This window comes from Saccopteryx leptura, chromosome 4 (genome assembly GCF_036850995.1).
Source record: "Saccopteryx leptura isolate mSacLep1 chromosome 4, mSacLep1_pri_phased_curated, whole genome shotgun sequence".
NCBI classification, from domain to species: Eukaryota; Metazoa; Chordata; class Mammalia; order Chiroptera; family Emballonuridae; genus Saccopteryx; species Saccopteryx leptura.
The window spans coordinates 101,450,234-101,470,805 of NC_089506.1; the positions used below are offsets into that span (position 1 = coordinate 101,450,234).

At 38.2% G+C, this 20,572-nt stretch overlaps 1 protein-coding gene across 3 annotated transcripts in view; it reads right to left on the bottom strand.

Moving 5' to 3' along the window:
- Positions 1-9,747: 9,747 nt before the first annotated feature.
- CCDC122 (coiled-coil domain containing 122) overlaps positions 9,748-20,572 on the bottom strand; it is a 40,332-nt gene continuing 29,507 nt past the window's right edge. For all 3 annotated transcript variants that reach the window (XM_066380856.1, XM_066380857.1, XM_066380855.1), the window contains one exon: positions 9,748-10,328. In XM_066380856.1, coding sequence (XP_066236953.1) covers positions 10,179-10,328 — 150 coding nt within the window. In that variant the 3' untranslated portion in view covers positions 9,748-10,178. The remainder of the gene's footprint in view (positions 10,329-20,572) is intronic.

The window sequence follows — 20,572 nt, forward strand, 5'->3', positions numbered from 1 at the left end:
TACTCTGACATCATCTATATCTTGGCTCATTTTTCAATCAGGTTCTTTACTTATTGTTGAGTTTTATGAGTTCTCTATTTTATCAGAAGTGTTACTTACAAATATTTTCTCTCAGTTTGTGGCTTGTCTTATTCTCTTCAGTGTCTTTTAAATAAATTTTATTTAGAAATTAAATTTAATGGGATGACACTGATCAATAAGAGTATATAGGCTTCAGGTAACAATTTTTCTTATTTTAATTATTTTCATTTCAATTATTTCTTTCATGGATTGTACTTTCAGAATTGTATTTAAAAGACATAATCATACCCAAGGTCATCTGTGCTTCCTTCTATGTTATCTTAAGAGTATTTTAGTTTTGCAGTTTACATTTAGGTCTTTGATCTACTTTGAGTTAATTTTTTTGAAGAGTGTATAATTTGTGTCTAGATTCATTTATTTGCATATGAATGTCCAATTCCAGCACCATTTTTTTTGTAAGAACTATTTTTGCTACATTGTATTGCCTTTGCTCCTTTGTCAAAAATCAGTTGACTATATTTATATGACACTATTTCTGGACTCTCTATTTTATTCTGTTGATGTTTCTGTTATTTCAATACCATACTGTTTCATCCACTGTTATTTTATAGTATGTCTTAATGTCAAGTAGGACCAGTTCTCCAACTTTGTTCTTCAATATTGTGCTGGCTATTCTGGGTCTTTTGCCTCCTTTCATAAACCTTAGAATCAATTTGTCAATATCTAGAAAGTAACTTGCTGGGATTTTGATTGGATTCTACTGTGTCTGTAGTACAAATTGGAAAGAACTAATATCTTTGCAATATTGAATTTTCCTATCCATGAACACAAAATAATGCTCCATTTATTTAGTTCTTCTTTGATTTCTTTTATTGGAGTTTTATAATTTTCCTTATAAAGATCTTGCATACATTTTGTTATACCTATTTCATTTTTTTGAGGTGCAAATGTAAATGATATTGTGTTTTTAATTTCAAATTCCTTTTGATCATTGGTATAAAAGGAAAGTGATTGACTTTTATATTAACCTTTTATCTTGTAACTTTGCTGTAATTACTTATTGGTCTTATAAGATTGTTGGGTTTTTTTTCTTTTCTTTTCTATCTCTTTCTCTCTCTCTCTCTCTTTTTTTTTTTTTTTTGGTTGAGTCTTTTAAATATTCTAACTTCATATAATCTGCAACAGTTTTATGTCTTCCTTCCCAATCTGTATATGGGTTTTTTCCTTGCTTTATTGCATTATCAAGGAATTCTAGTACAATGTTTTAAAGACTAGTGAGAGGGGACATCTTTGTCTTATACCTGATCTTAATAGAAATGCTTAAAGTTTTTCACCATTACATAAAATGTTAGTTGTAGGCTTTTGGTTGATGGTCTTTATCAAGTTGAGAAAGTTTCCCTCTATTCTTAGTTTATTTAGAGGGTTTTTTTAAAAATCATAAATATGTGCTGGATTTTATAAAAAAAAAAATTATGTATCTATTGCTATGACCATGTGATTTTATATTTTAAGTCTGTACATATGTATTACATTAATTGATTTTCAGAACCTGAACCAGCATGGCATACCTGGGATAAATCTTACTTGGTCATGTATAAAATTACATATACTTTTAAATTTTCTGCATTTTATTTGCTAATAATTTGTTGAGGACTTTTACATCTATGTTCATGAGAGATATTGGTCTGTAGTTTGTTTTTTTTTCTTGTATTGCTTTTGTTTTATTTTGATATTAGAGTAATCCTGGCCTCATATAATGACCAAGTGTTAGCCTCTCTTTAATTTGTGGCATTTAATTGGTATCCTGTATTTTTTTCATAATGAGCCTGGCTAGAGATTTACTGATTTTTCTGATCAACTCAAAGAATCAGCTTTTGATTTGGTTGATTTTCTCTATTGATTTTCTTTTTTCAATTTTATTTATTTACATTCTATTTCTTATTTTTTCTTCTGCATACTTTGGATTTAATTTTCTCTTTCTAGATTCTTAATGTGAAAACCTAGATGATTGATCATAGATCTTTCTTCTTTTCTAATATATGTATTCAACTTTATAAATTTCCTTCTTACCACTGCTTTTACTGCATCCCACAAATTTGATAAATTGTTTTCACTTTTACTTAGTTACATCTTTTTTAATTTCTCTTGAGATTTCTTCTTTAATCCACTTGCTATTTAAAAATGGGATTTTTAATCACTACCTATTTTGAGATTTTCCAGTTATTTTTTGTTATTGATTTCTGGTTTAACTTCATTGTGGTTTTACAGCAGACATTTTATGATTTCTATTCTTTTAAATTTGTTAAGGTGTATTTTATGGTACATAATGGCATCTATTTTGGTGACTGTTTCATGTGAGCTTGACAAAAATGTGTATTTATCTGGTGTTGGATGATGTGATCTATAAATGTCGATTATATCCTGTTGATTGATGGTGTTGTTAAGTTCAACAATGTCCATACTGATCTTTTGCCTGCTGGATCTGTCCATTCTGATAAAAAGATATTAATTCTGCAACTATAATAGTGGACTCAGCTAATTCTCCTTAGCAGTTCAGTCAGTTTTTGCCTCACATAGTTTGATTCTCTGTTGTTAAGTATATACACATTAAGAGTTGTTATGTCTCAGGAAGAACTGACCCCTTTATCATTATATAATGTCTTTCTTTATTGCTGATAACTTATTTTTACTATAAAGTTTGACTGGCTGAAGTTAACATAACTACCCCTGCTTTTTTTTTGATTAGTGTTAGTATGTTATATTTTCTCTGTCCATTGTGGTTTTAATGAAGCATTTTATATTATTCTACTTTTCTCCTTGGTGAATATCAGTTATACTTCTTAAAAAAACACTTTTTTATTGGTGGATCTAGAGTTTGTAGTGCGTATTTTTAACTAATCCAAGTCCATTTTCAAATAACACTGCACCGCCTTGCAGGTAATATGAGTACTTTATAATAACAAAATAATTCTAATTCCTTCCTTCTGTCCCTTGTATTATTGTTGTCATTCATTTTACTTCTATATAAGCACACATAAGCATATATATGTAAGCATACATAATTAAATACTTTGTTGCTATTTTTATTATTTTGAACAAAGTGTTATCTGTTAGCTTAAATAATAAGAAAAATATGTTTTTATTTGAACTTCACTTATTCTTTTTTCTATGCTCTTTCTTCCAAGATGTAGACCCAAGTTTCTGATCTACAATATTTTCCTTCCCTGTTCTTTAACCATTTCCTGCAAGGCAGTTCAACTGGCAACACATTCTCTAAATTTGTCTGAGAAAAATCTTTATTTCTTCTCCCCTTTTGAAGAATAATTTCTTAGGGTACAGCATACTAGATTGGTAGATTTTTTCTCACAACACTAAATATTTCACTCTACTCTCTTCTTGTTTACATGGCTTCTGAGGAGAATTCCATGTAATTTGTACTTGGTAATAAATTTCATAATATTGTTTTAACTCTGAGAGTTTTCTACACTGCGCCTCCAGAAATTCATCACTTACATTTCAGGGTTTCTTATCCTGGCACCTGTTCCCATAGTGACTTCAACCTGAGGGTTTCTGCTCTGCAGTGACTCCTTGTATTCACCTGCCTCTCTCTCCAATCTTGGGAATAGCACTTTGTCCTGTGTCGTCACCTTCCTAAGGGATCCAAGAAGAGTTGTTGTCTTCAGTCTGTTTAGCTTTTTACTTGTTGTTAGGACTTCCAATCTCCTTACTTGAGAAGTCCCTGTTTTGTTCCTTTTAACCATAAAAAAATTTTTTTTGATAAATTCATTTTATACCTTACAATCTATTAAATTGATCGATTGAATATAGAAATAAATTATTTATAGTAAGATTGAGGCTTATCTTTGGAATAATTTCTTGCAGTACTATACAAGTAAAGAAATAAAGCTTTGGGTTTTTATTCTGTCCCTAATGAGCTTTGTGATAAGATCTCAGGCAAGTTACTTAACCTGCCTAAGCCTTAATTTCCCCATCTGTAAATTAGGGATGATAATGCATACTTTGAACTATGATTCTGGCATTTAAATAAATAATATATGCAAATTGTCCAATAGTACAATATATATAAATTTCAGAGCATCATTGCTCATATATTATTGTTATTGGGGTAATTCCATAACTGTAGCATTTGAAAAATAACATGATTAATCAATTGATTAGGAAAACATGGCCTAACAGATAATATACAGATCATCTATGCTGAACATGACCATGCTCCTGATGGCTGACGTGACAGGCTCCAATGTGGACAATCTTGTGTTTTCCACGGTTATGATATGGCTAAAAATAGATAACACTTCCTTTACATTGATAAACTATAATTTTCCTGTAGATTTCCTATATAGTAAGTAATATTTTGATACAGTAATTGTAAGATTTCTTTCCCTCCCTCTGCTACCTGGCATTGGTTACATTTTCCTAATAATTTGGATAATAGACCCTAGCATGCTTGGGTCAGGACACAGACTACTAAGATGTAAGAAGTCACCTTCAGATTTGAGCTTCATATTAGGCTTTATAAAACACAGTAGGAATGCCTGACCAGGCGGTGGCACAGTGGATAGAGCACTGGACTGGGATGCAGAGGACCCAGGTTTGAAACCTTGAGGTTACCTGCTTGAGTGTGGGCTCATCAGGCTTGAGTGCAGACTCACCAGTATGAGCATGGGGTCGCTGGCTTGAGCATGGTATTATAAATATGACCTCATGGCTGCTGACTTGAGCCCAAAGGTTGCTGGCTTAAAGCCCAAAGTCTCTGGCTTGAGCCCAAGGGGTCACTCACTCTGCTGTAACCCCACAGTCAAGGCACATATGTTAAAGCAATCAATGAACAACTAAGGTGCCGCAATGAAGAATTGATGCTTCTCATTTCTTTCCCTTCCTGTTTATCTGTCCTTATCTGTCCCTCTCTGTCTCTGTCACATAAATAAATAAATAAACAAATAAATAAATAAAAACACAGTAGAAACAATATTCTTGAAATCATAGCTAGCTTTCCTTTGCAGAAGACTGGCTATTTGGAGAGAAGAAAAATTTGCTGAATCCCAATGCAGTTAAGACCTTGAATGACTCATTTATAGCAGAAATCAAAGAGTGAAGAAGAATATATATATATTTTATGAAAATATATAGCCCTTCAATGAACAATTTGGCCAACATACAGAAAGAGAAAATTAAATAGGACCAGAAGAGACCTTGTAATTGGACAAGGAAGTTGACCTCATTGACTGGATGGTATGGACAAAAGATCAGTGGTCTCCAATCCCCGGGCCGCGGACCAGTACCGGTCCATGGACCATTTCGTACAGGTCCGCAGAAAAAGAATAAATAACTTACATTATTTCCATTTTATTTATATTTAAGTCTGAACGATGTTTTATTTTTAAAAAATGACCAGATTCCCTCTGTTACATCCATCTAAGACTCACTCTTGATGCTTGTCTCATAAATTCGACAATTATATTTAAAAATACCACAGTTTTTACGCCGGATGCATAATTTTATTTTGTGCATTTATCCGTCCCACCCTAAAGGCCGGTCTGTGAAAATATTTTCTGACATTAAACCAGTCCGTGGCCCCAAAAAGGTTGGGGACCACTGCAAAAGATGATCCTCAAAATGAGGAAGAATGGCTTTTACCTTTGCAGAGGCCACTAAGGCCAGAAAATAGCACTTGGACCTAGACACTTCCCCTGATAGCAAAACAATATAAGTCCCCAGGAACTTAGACTTCTTTCAAGAAGAAAATGAGGAAAAGAAGGGAAACTTTGAATCCAAAAGAGACTGAATTTTAAACCAGAGGTGTATGTGAGAAAGGCCATTAAGCAGAAGAGTCTATATTCTAAGCTTGGTGCTACATTATAGAAAAAAAAATTTTTAATTACTTTAATTTTCTAACTTTAGAGTTTATGACCATGTGAAAATACTGTATCCACTAAATAAATACGTTGCCAAGCTTGAGGACACCTCAAGTGTTCTTCTTGGTAAATCTGAAAGCCTCCACCATCCGAAATAATTTTCAAAAGAAGGAAGGAAAAAGGTTTTTCTTTCAAATAATTTTTAAGTGAGAAAAGGGAAAATAGACTCCTGTATGCATCCTGGCCAGGATCCACCCAGCAACCCCTATCTGGGGCTGATGCTCAATCAACCAAGCTATCCTCAGCACCTGGGGCAACTCTTGAACCAATCGAGTCACTGGCTGCAGGAAGGGAAGAAAGAGAGAAGGGGGAGAGGGATGGGAGAGAAGCAGATGGTTTCTTTTCATGTGTGTTCTGACCGGGAATCAAGCCTGGGATGCTGCATGCCAGGCTGATGCTCTATTCACTGAGCCAACTGGCCAGGGCCTGGGGTATGTTTCTTTATCTCCCTATTTTAGCTGCCTCTTTGTGTTTGTTTCCATGTACTATGCAGATTTGATATGTCTCCCCGTCTAGTTAGGGTGGCCTTATGTAGTAGGTGTCCTGTGGGACCCAGTAGTGCAATCCTTTGAATACCTGAGCTGGATGCTCCAGGAATGACCCTTGTTTGGGTTATATCAGCCTCCTGTTGTAATTGAGTCTTGATTGCTATTGTCCTATCCATGCATAGGCTCAACACTCAGGCTAACTAACTGTGAGGATAAACCTTGACCACAGTATACAATTTGCTGTGCAGGTGCTGCCCACACAGAGTCAAATTTGTGTCAGCAGTGTCTAGTGCCCGGTAAGATCTCCATTGGGGTGTATCACTTGTGGAGCTAACTGAAACCTACTCTGATGTTGTCTGAAGCTCACCTACAGGTGTGTTGGTTCTCGGGCCTCTTGAGAGGGCCTTTAGTGTAGGTCAATTTTAGACCCTGTGACTGGCCCTGGGCACCCTGTTTGGAGCAACAAAGTGATCCACAGTTTGTGGCTTTCTCTGCTGGGCTTGAGTGTCTTTGGGAAGGGTCAGTGTGTGCCCTATGGCCAGCTTCCACCAGCACCAAGCCTGGGGACAGGTGAGCAGAAGGGCAAGGAACCTGGAGATCTGCCTCTGCTTTCCTCCACCTGCTGACTTCCCATTAGGTTCAGTCGCTGCAAGAGCCTCTGGCAGCACTGGAGTTTCTTGAGGTGGGTTTTCAGTGAGTTACCAGGTAGAAGTGAGTGGTGTCCCCCAGATTGATAGTTTCATACTCTGCCAGTCCGAGGTCTGAGGCCACTCAGCAAAAATACAGGGTATTCCAAGGCTAGCTTCTTCCTGTCAGGTGTCTGCAGACCTTTGTGGTGTGGTGGAGTCTTATGAAGTCATCAGAATGAAGCCAGCAGAGTTTATCGGGTCTAAACATATCAAGATTGGGTAAAGGGAGGGCTTTGCATTGCTTGGATGTGCAATAAAAAAAATGGCTCCCATATTAGAGCCATACAGCTCAGTGTGTCCTGGATTCTGCCTGAACCTCCTGGAGAGCCTGACCTTGGCAGGGTGGGGCGCTGAGAGTCCAAAGGTGGGGTTACAGGATGTCCCATGAGGGTGACATGCCAGTCAGGTTCATGGGAATGGGGGAGGGAAGAACCCTTATCCCAGAGCCACACAACTCAGTCTGTCCCAGATTACGCCTAGACCTCTTGGAAAGCCCTAGCTAGGCAGGGTTAGGCCAACTCGAGCTGAAAGGTAGGGGCTGCTGGGAATCTGAAAAGTGGAACTAGGGAACTAGTGGAACTTCTGTATTGGGAAGGGGCTAGTCAGGCTCACAGGAATGTGGGAGGAATGGCCCCAGCTTCAGAGATGCACAACTCAGTCACTGATAGCCCCTGAATCTGCCCTGACCTCTACTCTCAGACTTAGGCAGCCGACTCCTCTGCAGGGCATGCGCTTCTCCGGGTGGGGCCACAGGAAACGGAGGATGGAGCTACTGCATTTCCCCACACTGATGCCATACGGATGGGAGTGAGCCTCTGAACAAAGATGGTATCTATGGTATGGGATAGGCCTGGAATCAACACAGGGACTTTCGTAGTTGTCCTTTTAGCTCTCTCCCCAGAGCAACAAACCCCAATCTCTCCTCATACAACTCTAGTCCCCTCTGTTCTTCCACTGCAAGAGACCAGGGAGAGTGGCTGCAAATGAGATTGTATGTGCTGTCCCTTTAAGAATGCAACTGGGTCTCTAACAGACTCCCCTCTGTCCATGGCAGACAGAATCCCCAGAAGTTATGTGAGTGCCAATGCCTGGATCCGGGGCTCTGGCCTGGAGTGACTAGTGTAAGGCTGAGACCCTATACCCTTCAGGAGAAACCTCTGCAGCTAAGATATCCCTCTGGATTTTCAGCTGCTGCCCATAGGAGTGGGCCCAGCCCTTCTGGTGTCTCTGTCCCTTCTACCAGTCTCAATGTGGCTTCTTCTGTAAATCCTTTGTGTAAGACTTCTGTTTAGCAAGTCTTCAGTTGGTTATTCAGCATGATTATTTTATATTTTAGTTGTAGTTCCAGTTTGGTCCTGGGAGGAAGTGATTGTAACTTCCACCTACTGTGCTGCCATCTTGGATCCTTATATCTTACTTAAAAAAAAAAAAAAAACTTTCAGAAATATAACAAGGTGGTAACTATTGTGTAAAAATATTTTAAAACCTATTATATACTTAAAAAGTTTTAAAAGCTAGTTATATTTAAATATCTTTATATAATACACATTTGGTTCAGTTTTGTCTTTGGTTGAGCATAGTAGGATTATTCCACAATTTACACTTTTAAATGTTTTAACTGTTTTTATTCATAGTTGTGTTTCTGAGTCATGGACCAAAACTAACTGTGCTACACCAGAAGCCAATTAAAGGGATAGCCCCTAATAAGCCATGTTAATGCATAGTAAGACTATTAATGTTAGACTGGATAAGATTATTAACATCAGGTTTATATCATCAATAATTTACTGAATCGTAGCCACACAGAAAGGTGAGAAGAAATAAACTTGAGATATCATCTTGATGTTGTTGATTTAAAATCATTAAATCCAAAAACAAATATTTAAAAACTATGTATTCAGTAATGTACAGCATAGGAAATATAGTCAAAACATTGAGGTAATTATGTATAGTGCCAAGTAGCTACTAAAAATATATGTAAAGTATATATTTGTCTAACCAGAATGCTGTACACCTAAAACTAATACAAAATAATACTAAATGTAAACTATAATTAAAAAATAAAATTTAAATTTTCTTAAAAAAATAAAATCCATGTGTTAAATAATTAATCCTTTATTTTTCCACCTAAAAATTTGACTCAGTGGAGCTATAAGAAAAAGCACCTTTATCTTAAAATAGACAAGTTAAATTGTACAGATTTGTTGCCATGGACACAGCATTTGCCTTTCAATGAAAAAAATATATGTTTGTCTATACTGGTTAACATTTTTCTTTTACAGTTTATAAGTTTGCCTTACACAATGTTATTTTAGTCATAGAATAGTAATAAAGAATTTATAGATAGAAACATGAACAAAAAAATTTATGCTTTACAACACTAAAATATGTTATCTAAAAACAAAGAAAACTGATCACTATCTTTTTGATGAAAGAGAAAACTAAGAAACATATCTGAGGCATTGAACATATAACATCATTATTGTAAATGTTAATATTTATGAACTGCGGTGAAGGCAGTAGTAAAAAAATAAGTTCTAATAAAATTTGAAACAGACATCCATTTAAATATCTTAACAATTTAAATCATTGTAAATTCAAGTGTTTCTTATCTTCTAACTTTTTACTTCACATAATAGTGAAGGCAACAGTTTATAAATAGGCATTCATGAGTACAATACATCTTATAGATGAAAAGTATTCATGGAGTTATACACTGTTCTTCTGTAAGCATTCCCATTGTGTATCTAGTGCTATCAACTGCAGGGGTGGAAGGCACTTTAATGAACAATGACTGATTCAAAAAAGAGAAAATATATCTGTCATTAAGACAGACCTCTGATAGTGGAAGCTCATTGGTAAGAAATATTAATGCAGAGTCACTGTGTGTACCCCTGAAGTAAATATATATATTATATTACCAACTATACTTCAATAAAAATAAATTTTAATAATTCCCCCCAGAAAAGAATATAAACAATTTCTCAAAATTCTGTAATTTTTTTTTAAGAATACTCCATGCTCTATGTTGTCCTTTGGCCATATTAATCTTTCATTGCAATGCGTTTTCTTAGCTCAGCTGCAGTTTTTTCTAGTTGTTGAATATTCCATTGCCATTGCCTTCTATTTGACTGAAGCTTGTTCACCTGACAATGCAAACGCTTAAGAATTGCACCATATCTCTTATGTTGTACCTATGAAAAGAAAAACACATGTCAACAGTGCTTGAGAAGGATCAGTAGTAAGCAGCCTGAAAGAATGCTTTGACTACTCTAAAGAGGAAAGTCCTTGATTAAAAATTATTACCTGTATATGATAATAAACAGTAATTATAACTATTTGACATTTACTATATGTTAGATACAGTGATGAGGGCTTTTTACATATAATTAAATTCTCATAACATTTTATGATATGGATATTATGATACCCATTTTTGTACAAGGAAGCAAAAGATCAAAGGAGATTAAGTAACTTGCCCAAGGTTTTCCAGCTAGCAAGTGATGATATTTGGGATATGATCCAAGTGAAGCATCTGTGATACAGTGTCTCCTATTTATCAAGCAGTTACCAGTTACGAGTAATGATTTTGTTTCTGTATCTAGTAGTTCGCTGAAACATAGACCCATTGATCTAAAGATCTAGCTCAGGCTGTCCATTTCCCTGCCATGAAGTAGATCAGTATTTATGATGAGCCGGACAATGTTACTCGGGAAGGCAATGAAGCACAGTGAAAAGTGCAAGGACTTTGGTGTCAGGACACAAGAAAGTAAAAATGTCAGCATTCCTGAGATTAGTGTTGGCTATACAAAGAACTTTTTAAAACAGCTTTATTGTGATATAATTCACATACTATACAATTCATCCTTTAAAGTGTACCATTTAATGGTTTTCACTATTCACAGGATTGTACAACCATCACCACAGTCAATTTTCGAACATTTTCATTAGCCCAAAATGAAACCTAATATCCATTAAAAGTGACTCCCCGTTTCCCCACCCCAACCCTTTAGCACTAGGCAACTACTAATCTACTTTCTCTTTATATAGATTTGCCTATTCTGGACATCCTATAATGTGGAATCAAATAATATGTGGTCTTTTGTGACTGGCTTCTTTCAGTTAGCATGTTTTTAAAGGCCATCCATGTTTTAGCACAACTCAGTACTCCACTGGTTTATTGCCAAATAATATCCATTGTATGATATATTACATTTTTTTAAAAGACTTTATTCATTTTAGAGAGGAGAGAGAGAAAGAGCGGAAGGAGCAGGAAGCATCAACTCGCATATGTGCCTTGACCAGGCAAGCCCAGGGTTTAGAACCGGCAACCTCAGCGTTCCAGGTCAAAGCTTTATCCACTGTGTTACCACAGGTCAGGTGATATATTACATTTTATTTATCCATTTTATCAGATGAGGAATATTTCAGTTGTTTCCACTTTTTGGTTATTATGAATAATACTGCTATGCATTCACAAGTTTTTGTGTGGACATGTTTTTATTTCTCTGGGGTATATACCTAGGAGTGAAATTTCTAGGTCATATGGTAACTCTATATTTAACCATCTGAGGAACTGACAGATTGTTTTCCATTTTAACATTTCCATGATCTGCAGCCTGGGCTGGTTGGCTCAGTGGTAGAGTGTGGCCCAGTGTGTGGATGTCCCAGGTTCGATTCCTGGTCAGGGCACACAGGAGAAGCACCCATCTGCTTCTCCACCCCTCCCCTCTTGCTTCTCTCTCTCTCTCTCTCTCTCTCTCCCCCCCTCCTATAGCCATGGCTTAATTAGAGTGAGTCAGCCTCAGGTGCTGAGGATGGCTCCATGGCCTCCACCTCAGGGGCTAAGAGCTCGGTTGCTGAGCAGTGGAGCAATGCCCAGATGGGCAGCGCATCGCCCCCTAGTGGGCTTGCTGGGTGGATTCCAGTCAGGGCTCATGCAGGAGTCTGTCTCTGACTCTCCTCCTCTCACAGAATATAAACAATTAAAAAATAAAATAAAATATTCCCATAATCAATGTGTGAGGGCTTGAATTTCTTCACATCCTTGAAAATACTTATTATCTGTCTTTTTTATCATAGCCATCTTAGTGGGTCTGAAGTGGTATTTCATTGTAGTGAAACACCCACTTTTAAGTGAACTGATAGAATAACAGTGCTGAGAAGTTACCTCTTCATTCTTGTATCTGTTTAAGAGAGGGCTTTAGCAAGTCAGGAAAGTAGTTCTAAGTCAATTAAAATAGGGATCAGGCTCTGGCCGATTGGCTCAGTGGTAGAGCGTCGGCCTGGTGTGCAGAAGTCCCGGGTTCAATTCCCAGCCAGGACACACAGGAGAAGCGCCCATCTGCTTCTCCACCCTTCCCCCCCTCCTTCCTCTCTGTCTCTCTCTTCCCCTCCCACAGCCAAGGCTCCATTGGAGCAAAGTTGGCCCCCAGCGCTGAGGCTGGCTCTGTGGCCTCTGCCTTAGGCACTAGAATGGCTCTGGTTGCGACCCCCACATGGGCAGAGCATCACCCCCTGGTGGGCATGCCGGGTGGATCCCAGTCAGGCGCATGCGGGAGTCTGTCTGACTGCCTCCCCGTTTCCAACTTCAGAAAAATACAAAAAAGAAAAAAAAAAATAGCGATTAATTTTTCAAAACACCAATTCACCAAAGTTATCAAAATAACATGTCAAAAGTATGTTTATAGTTTAAGAGGAATTTAAGCAGATAGGGCTGCATTTCTGGGACCTTAAGGCTCTGTCCCTGACCTGTCTCCCCTCTCTGCCTGTCAGCGGTCATTGCAGCCCAGGTTGGATGTGTTTTACCTCTGTTTCACCCCCAGCAACATTTTTGCCTTTCTTTCCCAGCTCCTCCCTTAGTCCAGGGCTTCTTTACCTTTATTAGCACATGGATCATTTTAACAGTATGGTGAAGACTACAGACACAAAATCAGAAAACTCATTTAAATTGGTGAACTAGGCCTGACGATAGGTTGGCAAAATAGAAAATGACTTTTAAAAGATTAGAAATAAATACGGAATAAACTGAAATATTATCATATGAAATGATGATGTTATATATTCAAAAGATTTTTTTATATGTTGAATATATTCAAGAGGATATATACCTATCCATTGATATATATATATATATATATATGTCTCTCTATATAGTATGTATATATATATATAATAAAATTGAAAAAATTTTTGGTTAATCAATAAATTTGGTTGGTTGCATATTAACTTGTTTCTGAAATTATTCTTCAATAGTTAAGGTATGAAATGAATACACAACAGATCAGAATAGAGATATGCAAGTGTGACTCTAGGTCACCAGCCACATCTAGTGCTAGACATTGTACTCGTATGTCTTGTTTATGCCTATATCTTCATCTAGAATGCAAGTTCCATGAGGACAGGGATTTTTTAATCAATTTATTGGTTCATCACGCTATTTTTAGAACATAAAAGAATAATTGGCACGTAGTATAATCTCAATAAATCTGTTAAATTAATGAATGAATACACGACTGAGACAACTGCGAACTAAAGGGCATTTATCCTATTTTGAGAATAGCGTTATGGAAAATATATTGCTAAATTCTGTATTGTTCACAATTTCTCCATATACGTAATAAACACTCACACAATGTCACTCTTTTACCATGGAAAATATATTCCACTTAGACTTGGTGCTCACTTGCTGCCATTTGAGTATGTTATATAACTTCTATTTGCTTCATCTGTTTAATTTAAAGAGTATGGTTAAATATTTTTATGAAAGTATAAATAGATTCTAAAGTGCAGTTCAATGACTTTTGTCAAATTTCTACATCTATGTTATGTGTGTTGGTAGTTCATTCTTCTTATTGCTGAACCCATTATATGAATATACCACAATCTACGTATCCATTTGTGATGTTTCTATCTTGGGGCTATTATTAATAAAGATTCTATGACTATCTATATGCAAGATTTTTCAAAGATATGTTTTCATTTTTCCTAAATAAACATAGGGTAGGTGTATGCTAACTTCTTAAGAAACTACCAAACCATTTTCCAAAGCAGTGGCACCATTTTATAATCTCAACAAAAATGCAAGAAATTTTCAGTTGTTCCACACCATTGGCAACATTTGATAATATTATTTTTTGTAATTTTAACCATTCTATCGGGTGTGAAAAGATATCTTATTACAGCTTTCACTTTCATTTCTTTGATGTTTAAAGATGCTGAGCATCTTTTTACAAACTTATTGGTCATCTTATGTCTTCTTTTATGAAATTTCTGTTAACATATTTAACAAAGTTTTAGAAATGATTGCAGTTCTTTATATACAAATCCTGCACATAAGTCCTTTCTAAGATATGCATGTTGCAAATGCTTTTACTCCTTATGTGATTTTATCTTTTCACTTTTTAAAAAAAATTACAAATGTTTTTCAATTAGTTTATATTCAATGTTATTTTATGTTAGTTTCAGGTGTACAGAATAGTGGTTAGACAATTATATAATTTATGAAATGACCCCCTGGTAAGTCTAGTGCTCACCTGCACCATGTCTTGTTATTACAGTATTACTGATGATATTCCCTATGATGTACTTACATGCCTATGACTACTTTGTAACTACCAACTTGAATTTCTTGATTCCTTCACCTTTTTTATCCAGCCACCCCATCAACCCCCCATCTCACTTTGTTCTCTGTGTCTGAGTCTGTTTCTGTTTTGTTTGTTTATTTTGTTCTTTAGGTTCCATATGTGTTCCCTAGTATCAATTGTGATAAGGCTTTCCGTCTTCATTGAAATACCTTGAGACCTTTGTAAAATTCACAAAGTGTGATTGATTTCTAAATTCTATTCTGTTCCATTGGCCCATTTATCTTTCACCAATACACACTTTCTTGATAATAGCAGCTTCATAATAAACCTTACTATCAGGCAGAGTATTATAACTTTATTCTTCTTTATCAAGATTGTTTCAGCTAACTAGATCCTTTGCATTTGTATATAAATTTTAAATTAGATTGTCAATATCTATAAAAAATACCTACTTGGATTTTTATGAAATAGTGTTGAAACTATAGATCATTCTTTAGGAAAATTAACATTTTTAAAATATTGAGTTTTGTAGAACATGAATGTTATATATTACTCCATTTATTTAGTATTCTTTACATTTTTAGTAATATAGATATATATATTTTTTATTACAGAGATAGAGAGAGAGTCAGAGAGAGGGATAGATAGGGACAGACATACAGGAATGAAGAGAGATGAGAAGCATCAATCATCAGTGTTTTTTTTTTAAAGATTTTATTTATTTATTTTAGAGAAGGGGGGAGAGAGGGAGGGGAGGAGCATGAAGCTTCAACTCCCATATGTGCCTTGACCAGGCAAGCCCAGGGTTTCGAACCGGCGACCTCAGCGTTCCAGGTCGACGCTTTATCCACTGCGCCACCACAGGTCAGGCAATCATCAGTTTTTTGTTGTGACACCTTAGTTGTTCATTGATTGCTTTCTCATATGTGCCCTGACCGCGGGCCTTCAGCAGACCGAGTAACCCCTTGCTCAAACCAGCGACCCTGGGTCCAAGCTGGTGAGCTTTGCTCAAACCAGATGAGCCCACGCTCAAGCTGGTGACCCCACAGTCTCAAACCTGGGTCCTCTGCATCCCAGTCTGACGCTCTATCCACTGCATCACTGCCTGGTCAGGCAGTAATATTTTTATTATAGAAGTAAAAGTTTACATTCTTTATTTCACTTTCCAGTTACTTATTACTACTACATAGAAACTACATGGAAATACAATCAATTTTTGCACATTTAACTTTTATCCTTAAACCTTCCTCACTAAATTCACTTACTGGCTTATTAGTCTTTTGTTGTTGTTGTTGTTATTGTATGTTCCTTAAGAATATATAAAAATGGTTTTTTCAACTTTTTCTTTGTTGATTTTCTCTTCTGTTTTTGTTTTCTATTTCATTGATTTCTGCTAGCTATTATTTCATTTCTCCCATTTGCTTTTGGCTAAATTTATTTTTATTTTTCTAGTATCTTATGGTAGGAGTTTAGATAATTACTTTTAAACCTTTTTTATTTCCTAAAATGGCCACTTAAAGGTGTAAATTTTCCTTTAAATACTGCTTTTCCTATACCCCACAACTTTTCATCTGTTGCGCTTTCATTATCATTCAATTTCAAATGTATTCTAATCATTTTTGTGATTTCTCCTTTGATTCATGGGTTATTTAGAATTGTAATGCTCAATTCTGAAGTGTTTGTGTATTGTCTAGCTATCTCACTTATATTGATTTTTTTAAATTTATTTTTCAGTTACAGTTGGGATACAATATTATATTAGTTTCAGAGTGAACAGGAACTTAAACTATGGATTCTGGGTGAAAGTCATGTGTCAGTATAGGTTCACCAGTTGAAACAAAGGCAGCACTCTGGTGGGAGATGTTGACAGTGGCAGAGGTGGGACAGCAGGAGGCATATGGAAGCTCTGCACTTTCCATTCAATTTTGCTATGAGCCTAAAACCTTCTTTAAATAAGTCAATTTAGTCAATCATTGTTCTTATGTATTTCATGTGATGTTTTTATGGCTGCTTTTAAGATTTATTTCTTTATATTTGGTTTTCAGTAGTTTGATCATTTCCTTATGTGTCATCTCCCCCCCATATTTATCCTGCTTGGGGTTTGCTAAGTGTTTAAGCTTGCAAAATTTGTGACTATTAGTTTTGTTTTTTATCAATTTGGGGAATATTTTGTCCAATAGTTCTTGATATTTTTCTGGACATTATATATAAAACAAACATGAGAAACATCTGAAGAGTAGAGAAAAGAAGGTAAACTGTGCTGGGCCCTGAGGACCCAAGGCACAGTGTGGTGATGAGTTCCCTGGGTACTTTACCTCCTGTATTCCAGAATGGACACTAGAGAAGACAGCAGCCTAGAAATGCCCATTGCTGCAGACAAAAGAAGCTCTAAAAAATGCCTACTCTTTCCTGCCAGAGAACTATGAAAAGGGCAGCCTAGTAAGATAGAAAATTTTCAGATAGCAACTACTTAAGTCAAACACCACAGGGGAAATATATATATAGTATCAGCAACATCTACACTAGCAAAGAACGAGTGAAGAGTCTAAACTTCCCCCATTACTAGGCTTAAATAAGGTACCCCAATTCCCCTGTGGGGGTGTTGTCAGAGAAGGCTAACTGGGGAGCCAGGACTACTTCTCTCTACTGGGCTAACAAACCACACACTGTTATGTGGTGGAGCCCACTTGGGAAGTCTGGACTACTCCCATCTGGTGGTTATATGACATCCTTCCCTTTCTCATGGAATGTCAGAGGAGATCTAGTGGAGAGTTAGGATTTTCATCACCACTCAGTAGTAAAAAGGTCACATCTGCATGGTCTCAGTCGAGGCCATGTGAGGGGCAGTAATGAGGTGACCCTGCCCCTCTCGGCCAGAGGGTATCAGCACGGACCAGTGGGCAGCCAGTTCTCCCACATGTTCTTCCCTCCATGAGTGTCAATGGAGATCAAGTAGAGAATCTGAATTTCTACCACAACCCAGAAGTAACAGCAATCCAGAGTCTTAAATATAATGCCCAAGGTGTCCAGATTTCAATAGAAAATCACTCATCAAACCAAGAACTAAGTTCAATAGCAGAATGGAGGTAAGAGGAAAAAAATCAGTGAATAGAAGAGAGGACGCTGAAAATTACTCAATCTGAACAACAGAGAGAAAGTATACTGAAAAAAAGAAAAGAAATAAACAGAGCCTCAGATACCTGTGAAACTAAAACCAAAAGATCTATTGTTTGTGTCATTCGTGTCCTGGAAGGAGAGAAGAAAGAGGTAAGAGCTAAAAAAGTATTAAAATAAATTTTGCCAACTTTCCAAAATTTGGCAAAAGATATAAACCTAAAGAATCAAGAAGCTAAGAGTGTTCCAAACAGGATAAATCTAAAGAAATTCATTCTAAACACATCACAGTAAAACTTCTGAAAACAAAAGACAGGAAATCTTTAAAGCAGTAAGAAACAAGATTCTTATCTCTAGGGAATAAAACCATTTGAATGGCAGAGGATTTCTTATTAGAAAGCATTAGCCCTGGCTGGTTGGCCCAGTGGTAGAGTGTTGGCCTGGTGTGTGGAAGTCCAGGGTTCAATTCCCGGTCAGGGTACACAGGAGAAGCGAAAATCTGCTTCTCCACCCTTCCTCCTCTCCCTTCTCTTTCCTTCTCCCCCCTCCTCTCCCAATGGTTCAAGTAATTTAGCCTTAGGCACTGAGGATGGTTCCACAGCTTCACCTCAGATGCTGAAATAGCTCAGTTGCCGAGCAATGGAGCAGCAGCCCCAGATGGGCACAGAATTGCCCTGTAGGGGGCTTGCTAGGTGGATCCTGGTAAGGGTACACTTGGGAGTCTGCTGCCTCCCTGCCTCCCTCTTCTACAGTGTGTCCGTAAAGTCATGGTGCACTTTTGACCGGTCACAGGAAAGCAACAAAAGACAATAGAAATGTGAAATCCGCACCAAATAAAAGGAAAACCCTCCCAGTTTCTGTAGGATGATGTGGCAGCATGTGTGCATGCACAGATGATGACGTAACACCATGTATACAGTGGAGCAGCCCACGGCCATGCCAGTCGAGATGTGGATTGTACAGAGGAAAGTTCAGTGTGTTCTGTGGCTCGTTAAATTTGAATCCGTGACCAAAGTGCAACGGGAATATCGGTGCGTTTATAATGAAGTGCCACCACATAGGAATAACATTACTCGGTGGGATAAGCAGTTGAAGGAAACCGGCAGTTTGGTGGAGAAACCCCATTCTGGTAGGCCATCAGTCAGTGACGAGTCTGTAGAGGCTATACGGGATAGCTACCTAAGGAGCCCTAAAAAAATCTGTGTGTGAGCCCACATCGAACTGCACTGAATAGGTATGAAACTGGGAGGGTTTTCCTTTTATTTGGTGCAGATTTCACATTTCTATCGTCTTTTGCTGCTTTCCTGTGACTGGTCAAAAGTGCACCATGACTTTACGGACACACTGTACTTAAAAAAAAAAATCAGAAGACAAAATGGCGCTGGCGTAGGCGGATGTACCAACATCCACCTCCCAGAACCAAAGTGGATTACAAAATAATTTCAAGAACTATCATCTGGAAAAACCAACTTTGGACTAAACTAAGAGGACTGACTCTTCAACCAAGGAACACTGAAGAAGCCACACCGAGACTGGTAAGAAAAGCGGAAACACAGAGAGGGCTTCCCAGCTTCCCTGAGCGAACAGCAGCCAGGAGAGATTCGCGTGGCGGGAAGTGAGTTTAGCAGAGAGGGGAGGGTCCTGAGCCCCAGGAACAAAGCCCCAGCCTGCAGCCCCGGAGCCTAGAAGAGGCGTAAGGACAGTATTTAGCTGGAAATAAGTCAGGATACTGTTAGTGAGAAAGAGTCTGATTTCCCAGACCCAGGATTCTTCTTAAAGGGACCGCGCAGAAAACCTCTCTCACAATCACTCACCCAGGGCTCCGGGGGACGGGAAGAGAGGAGAGTACCAGAGTAGCAGGAAGAGAGTGTAATCTAGGAGGCACAGGGAGAAACATTTTGGGAGACAGTCACCCTAACCTCTGGGACAAGTCACTCCCCAAATCTGAAGTGAATATTTCCCCCGAAACACCAATACCAGCAAAGGGAAGCAGGACACCAGCCAAACAAACTTTCCCACAGCACTCAGAGCAGAGTTGCTTAGAAGGAGGGAGCTTTCGAGGATACAGTAGTGAGTGTTAGGGTCTGAGCTGCAGCGCCTGCACCCCACACAGCTGAGGGCTCCCCCGAGGGCAGGCGGCAGGATGTGGAGGCGTGGTTCTGTCGACAGGGGTGGAAACCTGCTGGCCGCCACTGGGCTCACGTGTGAGCTCAGTCTTGCCCGGCTGGGAAGGAGTAGGCATGCAAAAGCGGTCAAGCCCAGCTGCCGGCAGCCTGTAATCCAGCCTGCGGGAGAAGGGTGGGAACCCGGAAGGGGTGGAGACCAGCCCTTGAGCAAGGGCGCAGGAGCACAGCCTTGCCCTGCCCGTGGAACCGAGGCTTGTGGCCTGACTTGGGAGCTGGCTCATCCCACGGGGGTGGAGCCAAAAGCCAAGAAAGGCGGAGTTCCGCTACTGAGCTGAGCATGGACACGTAGTCCTGCCCGGCCGGTAGAGCCAAGGATAGCAGCCGTTCCACAAGTGGGCTCCTCCTCCCAAGCATGTGATCACAGCCACTCCCGTGAAGGAGAGGTAGAAACCACAGCAACAGCCCCAGTGGGCAGGCACCGGCAACACCCAAACCCAAAAGCCCTAGGCAGCAACAGAAGAGGGGGTGGCGGGCCTGCAGACAGACCATACCTAGGGAACAGAGGCCATACCCAGTGGACTCCAGAGGCCAAAACCTTCCTTTACACAGAGA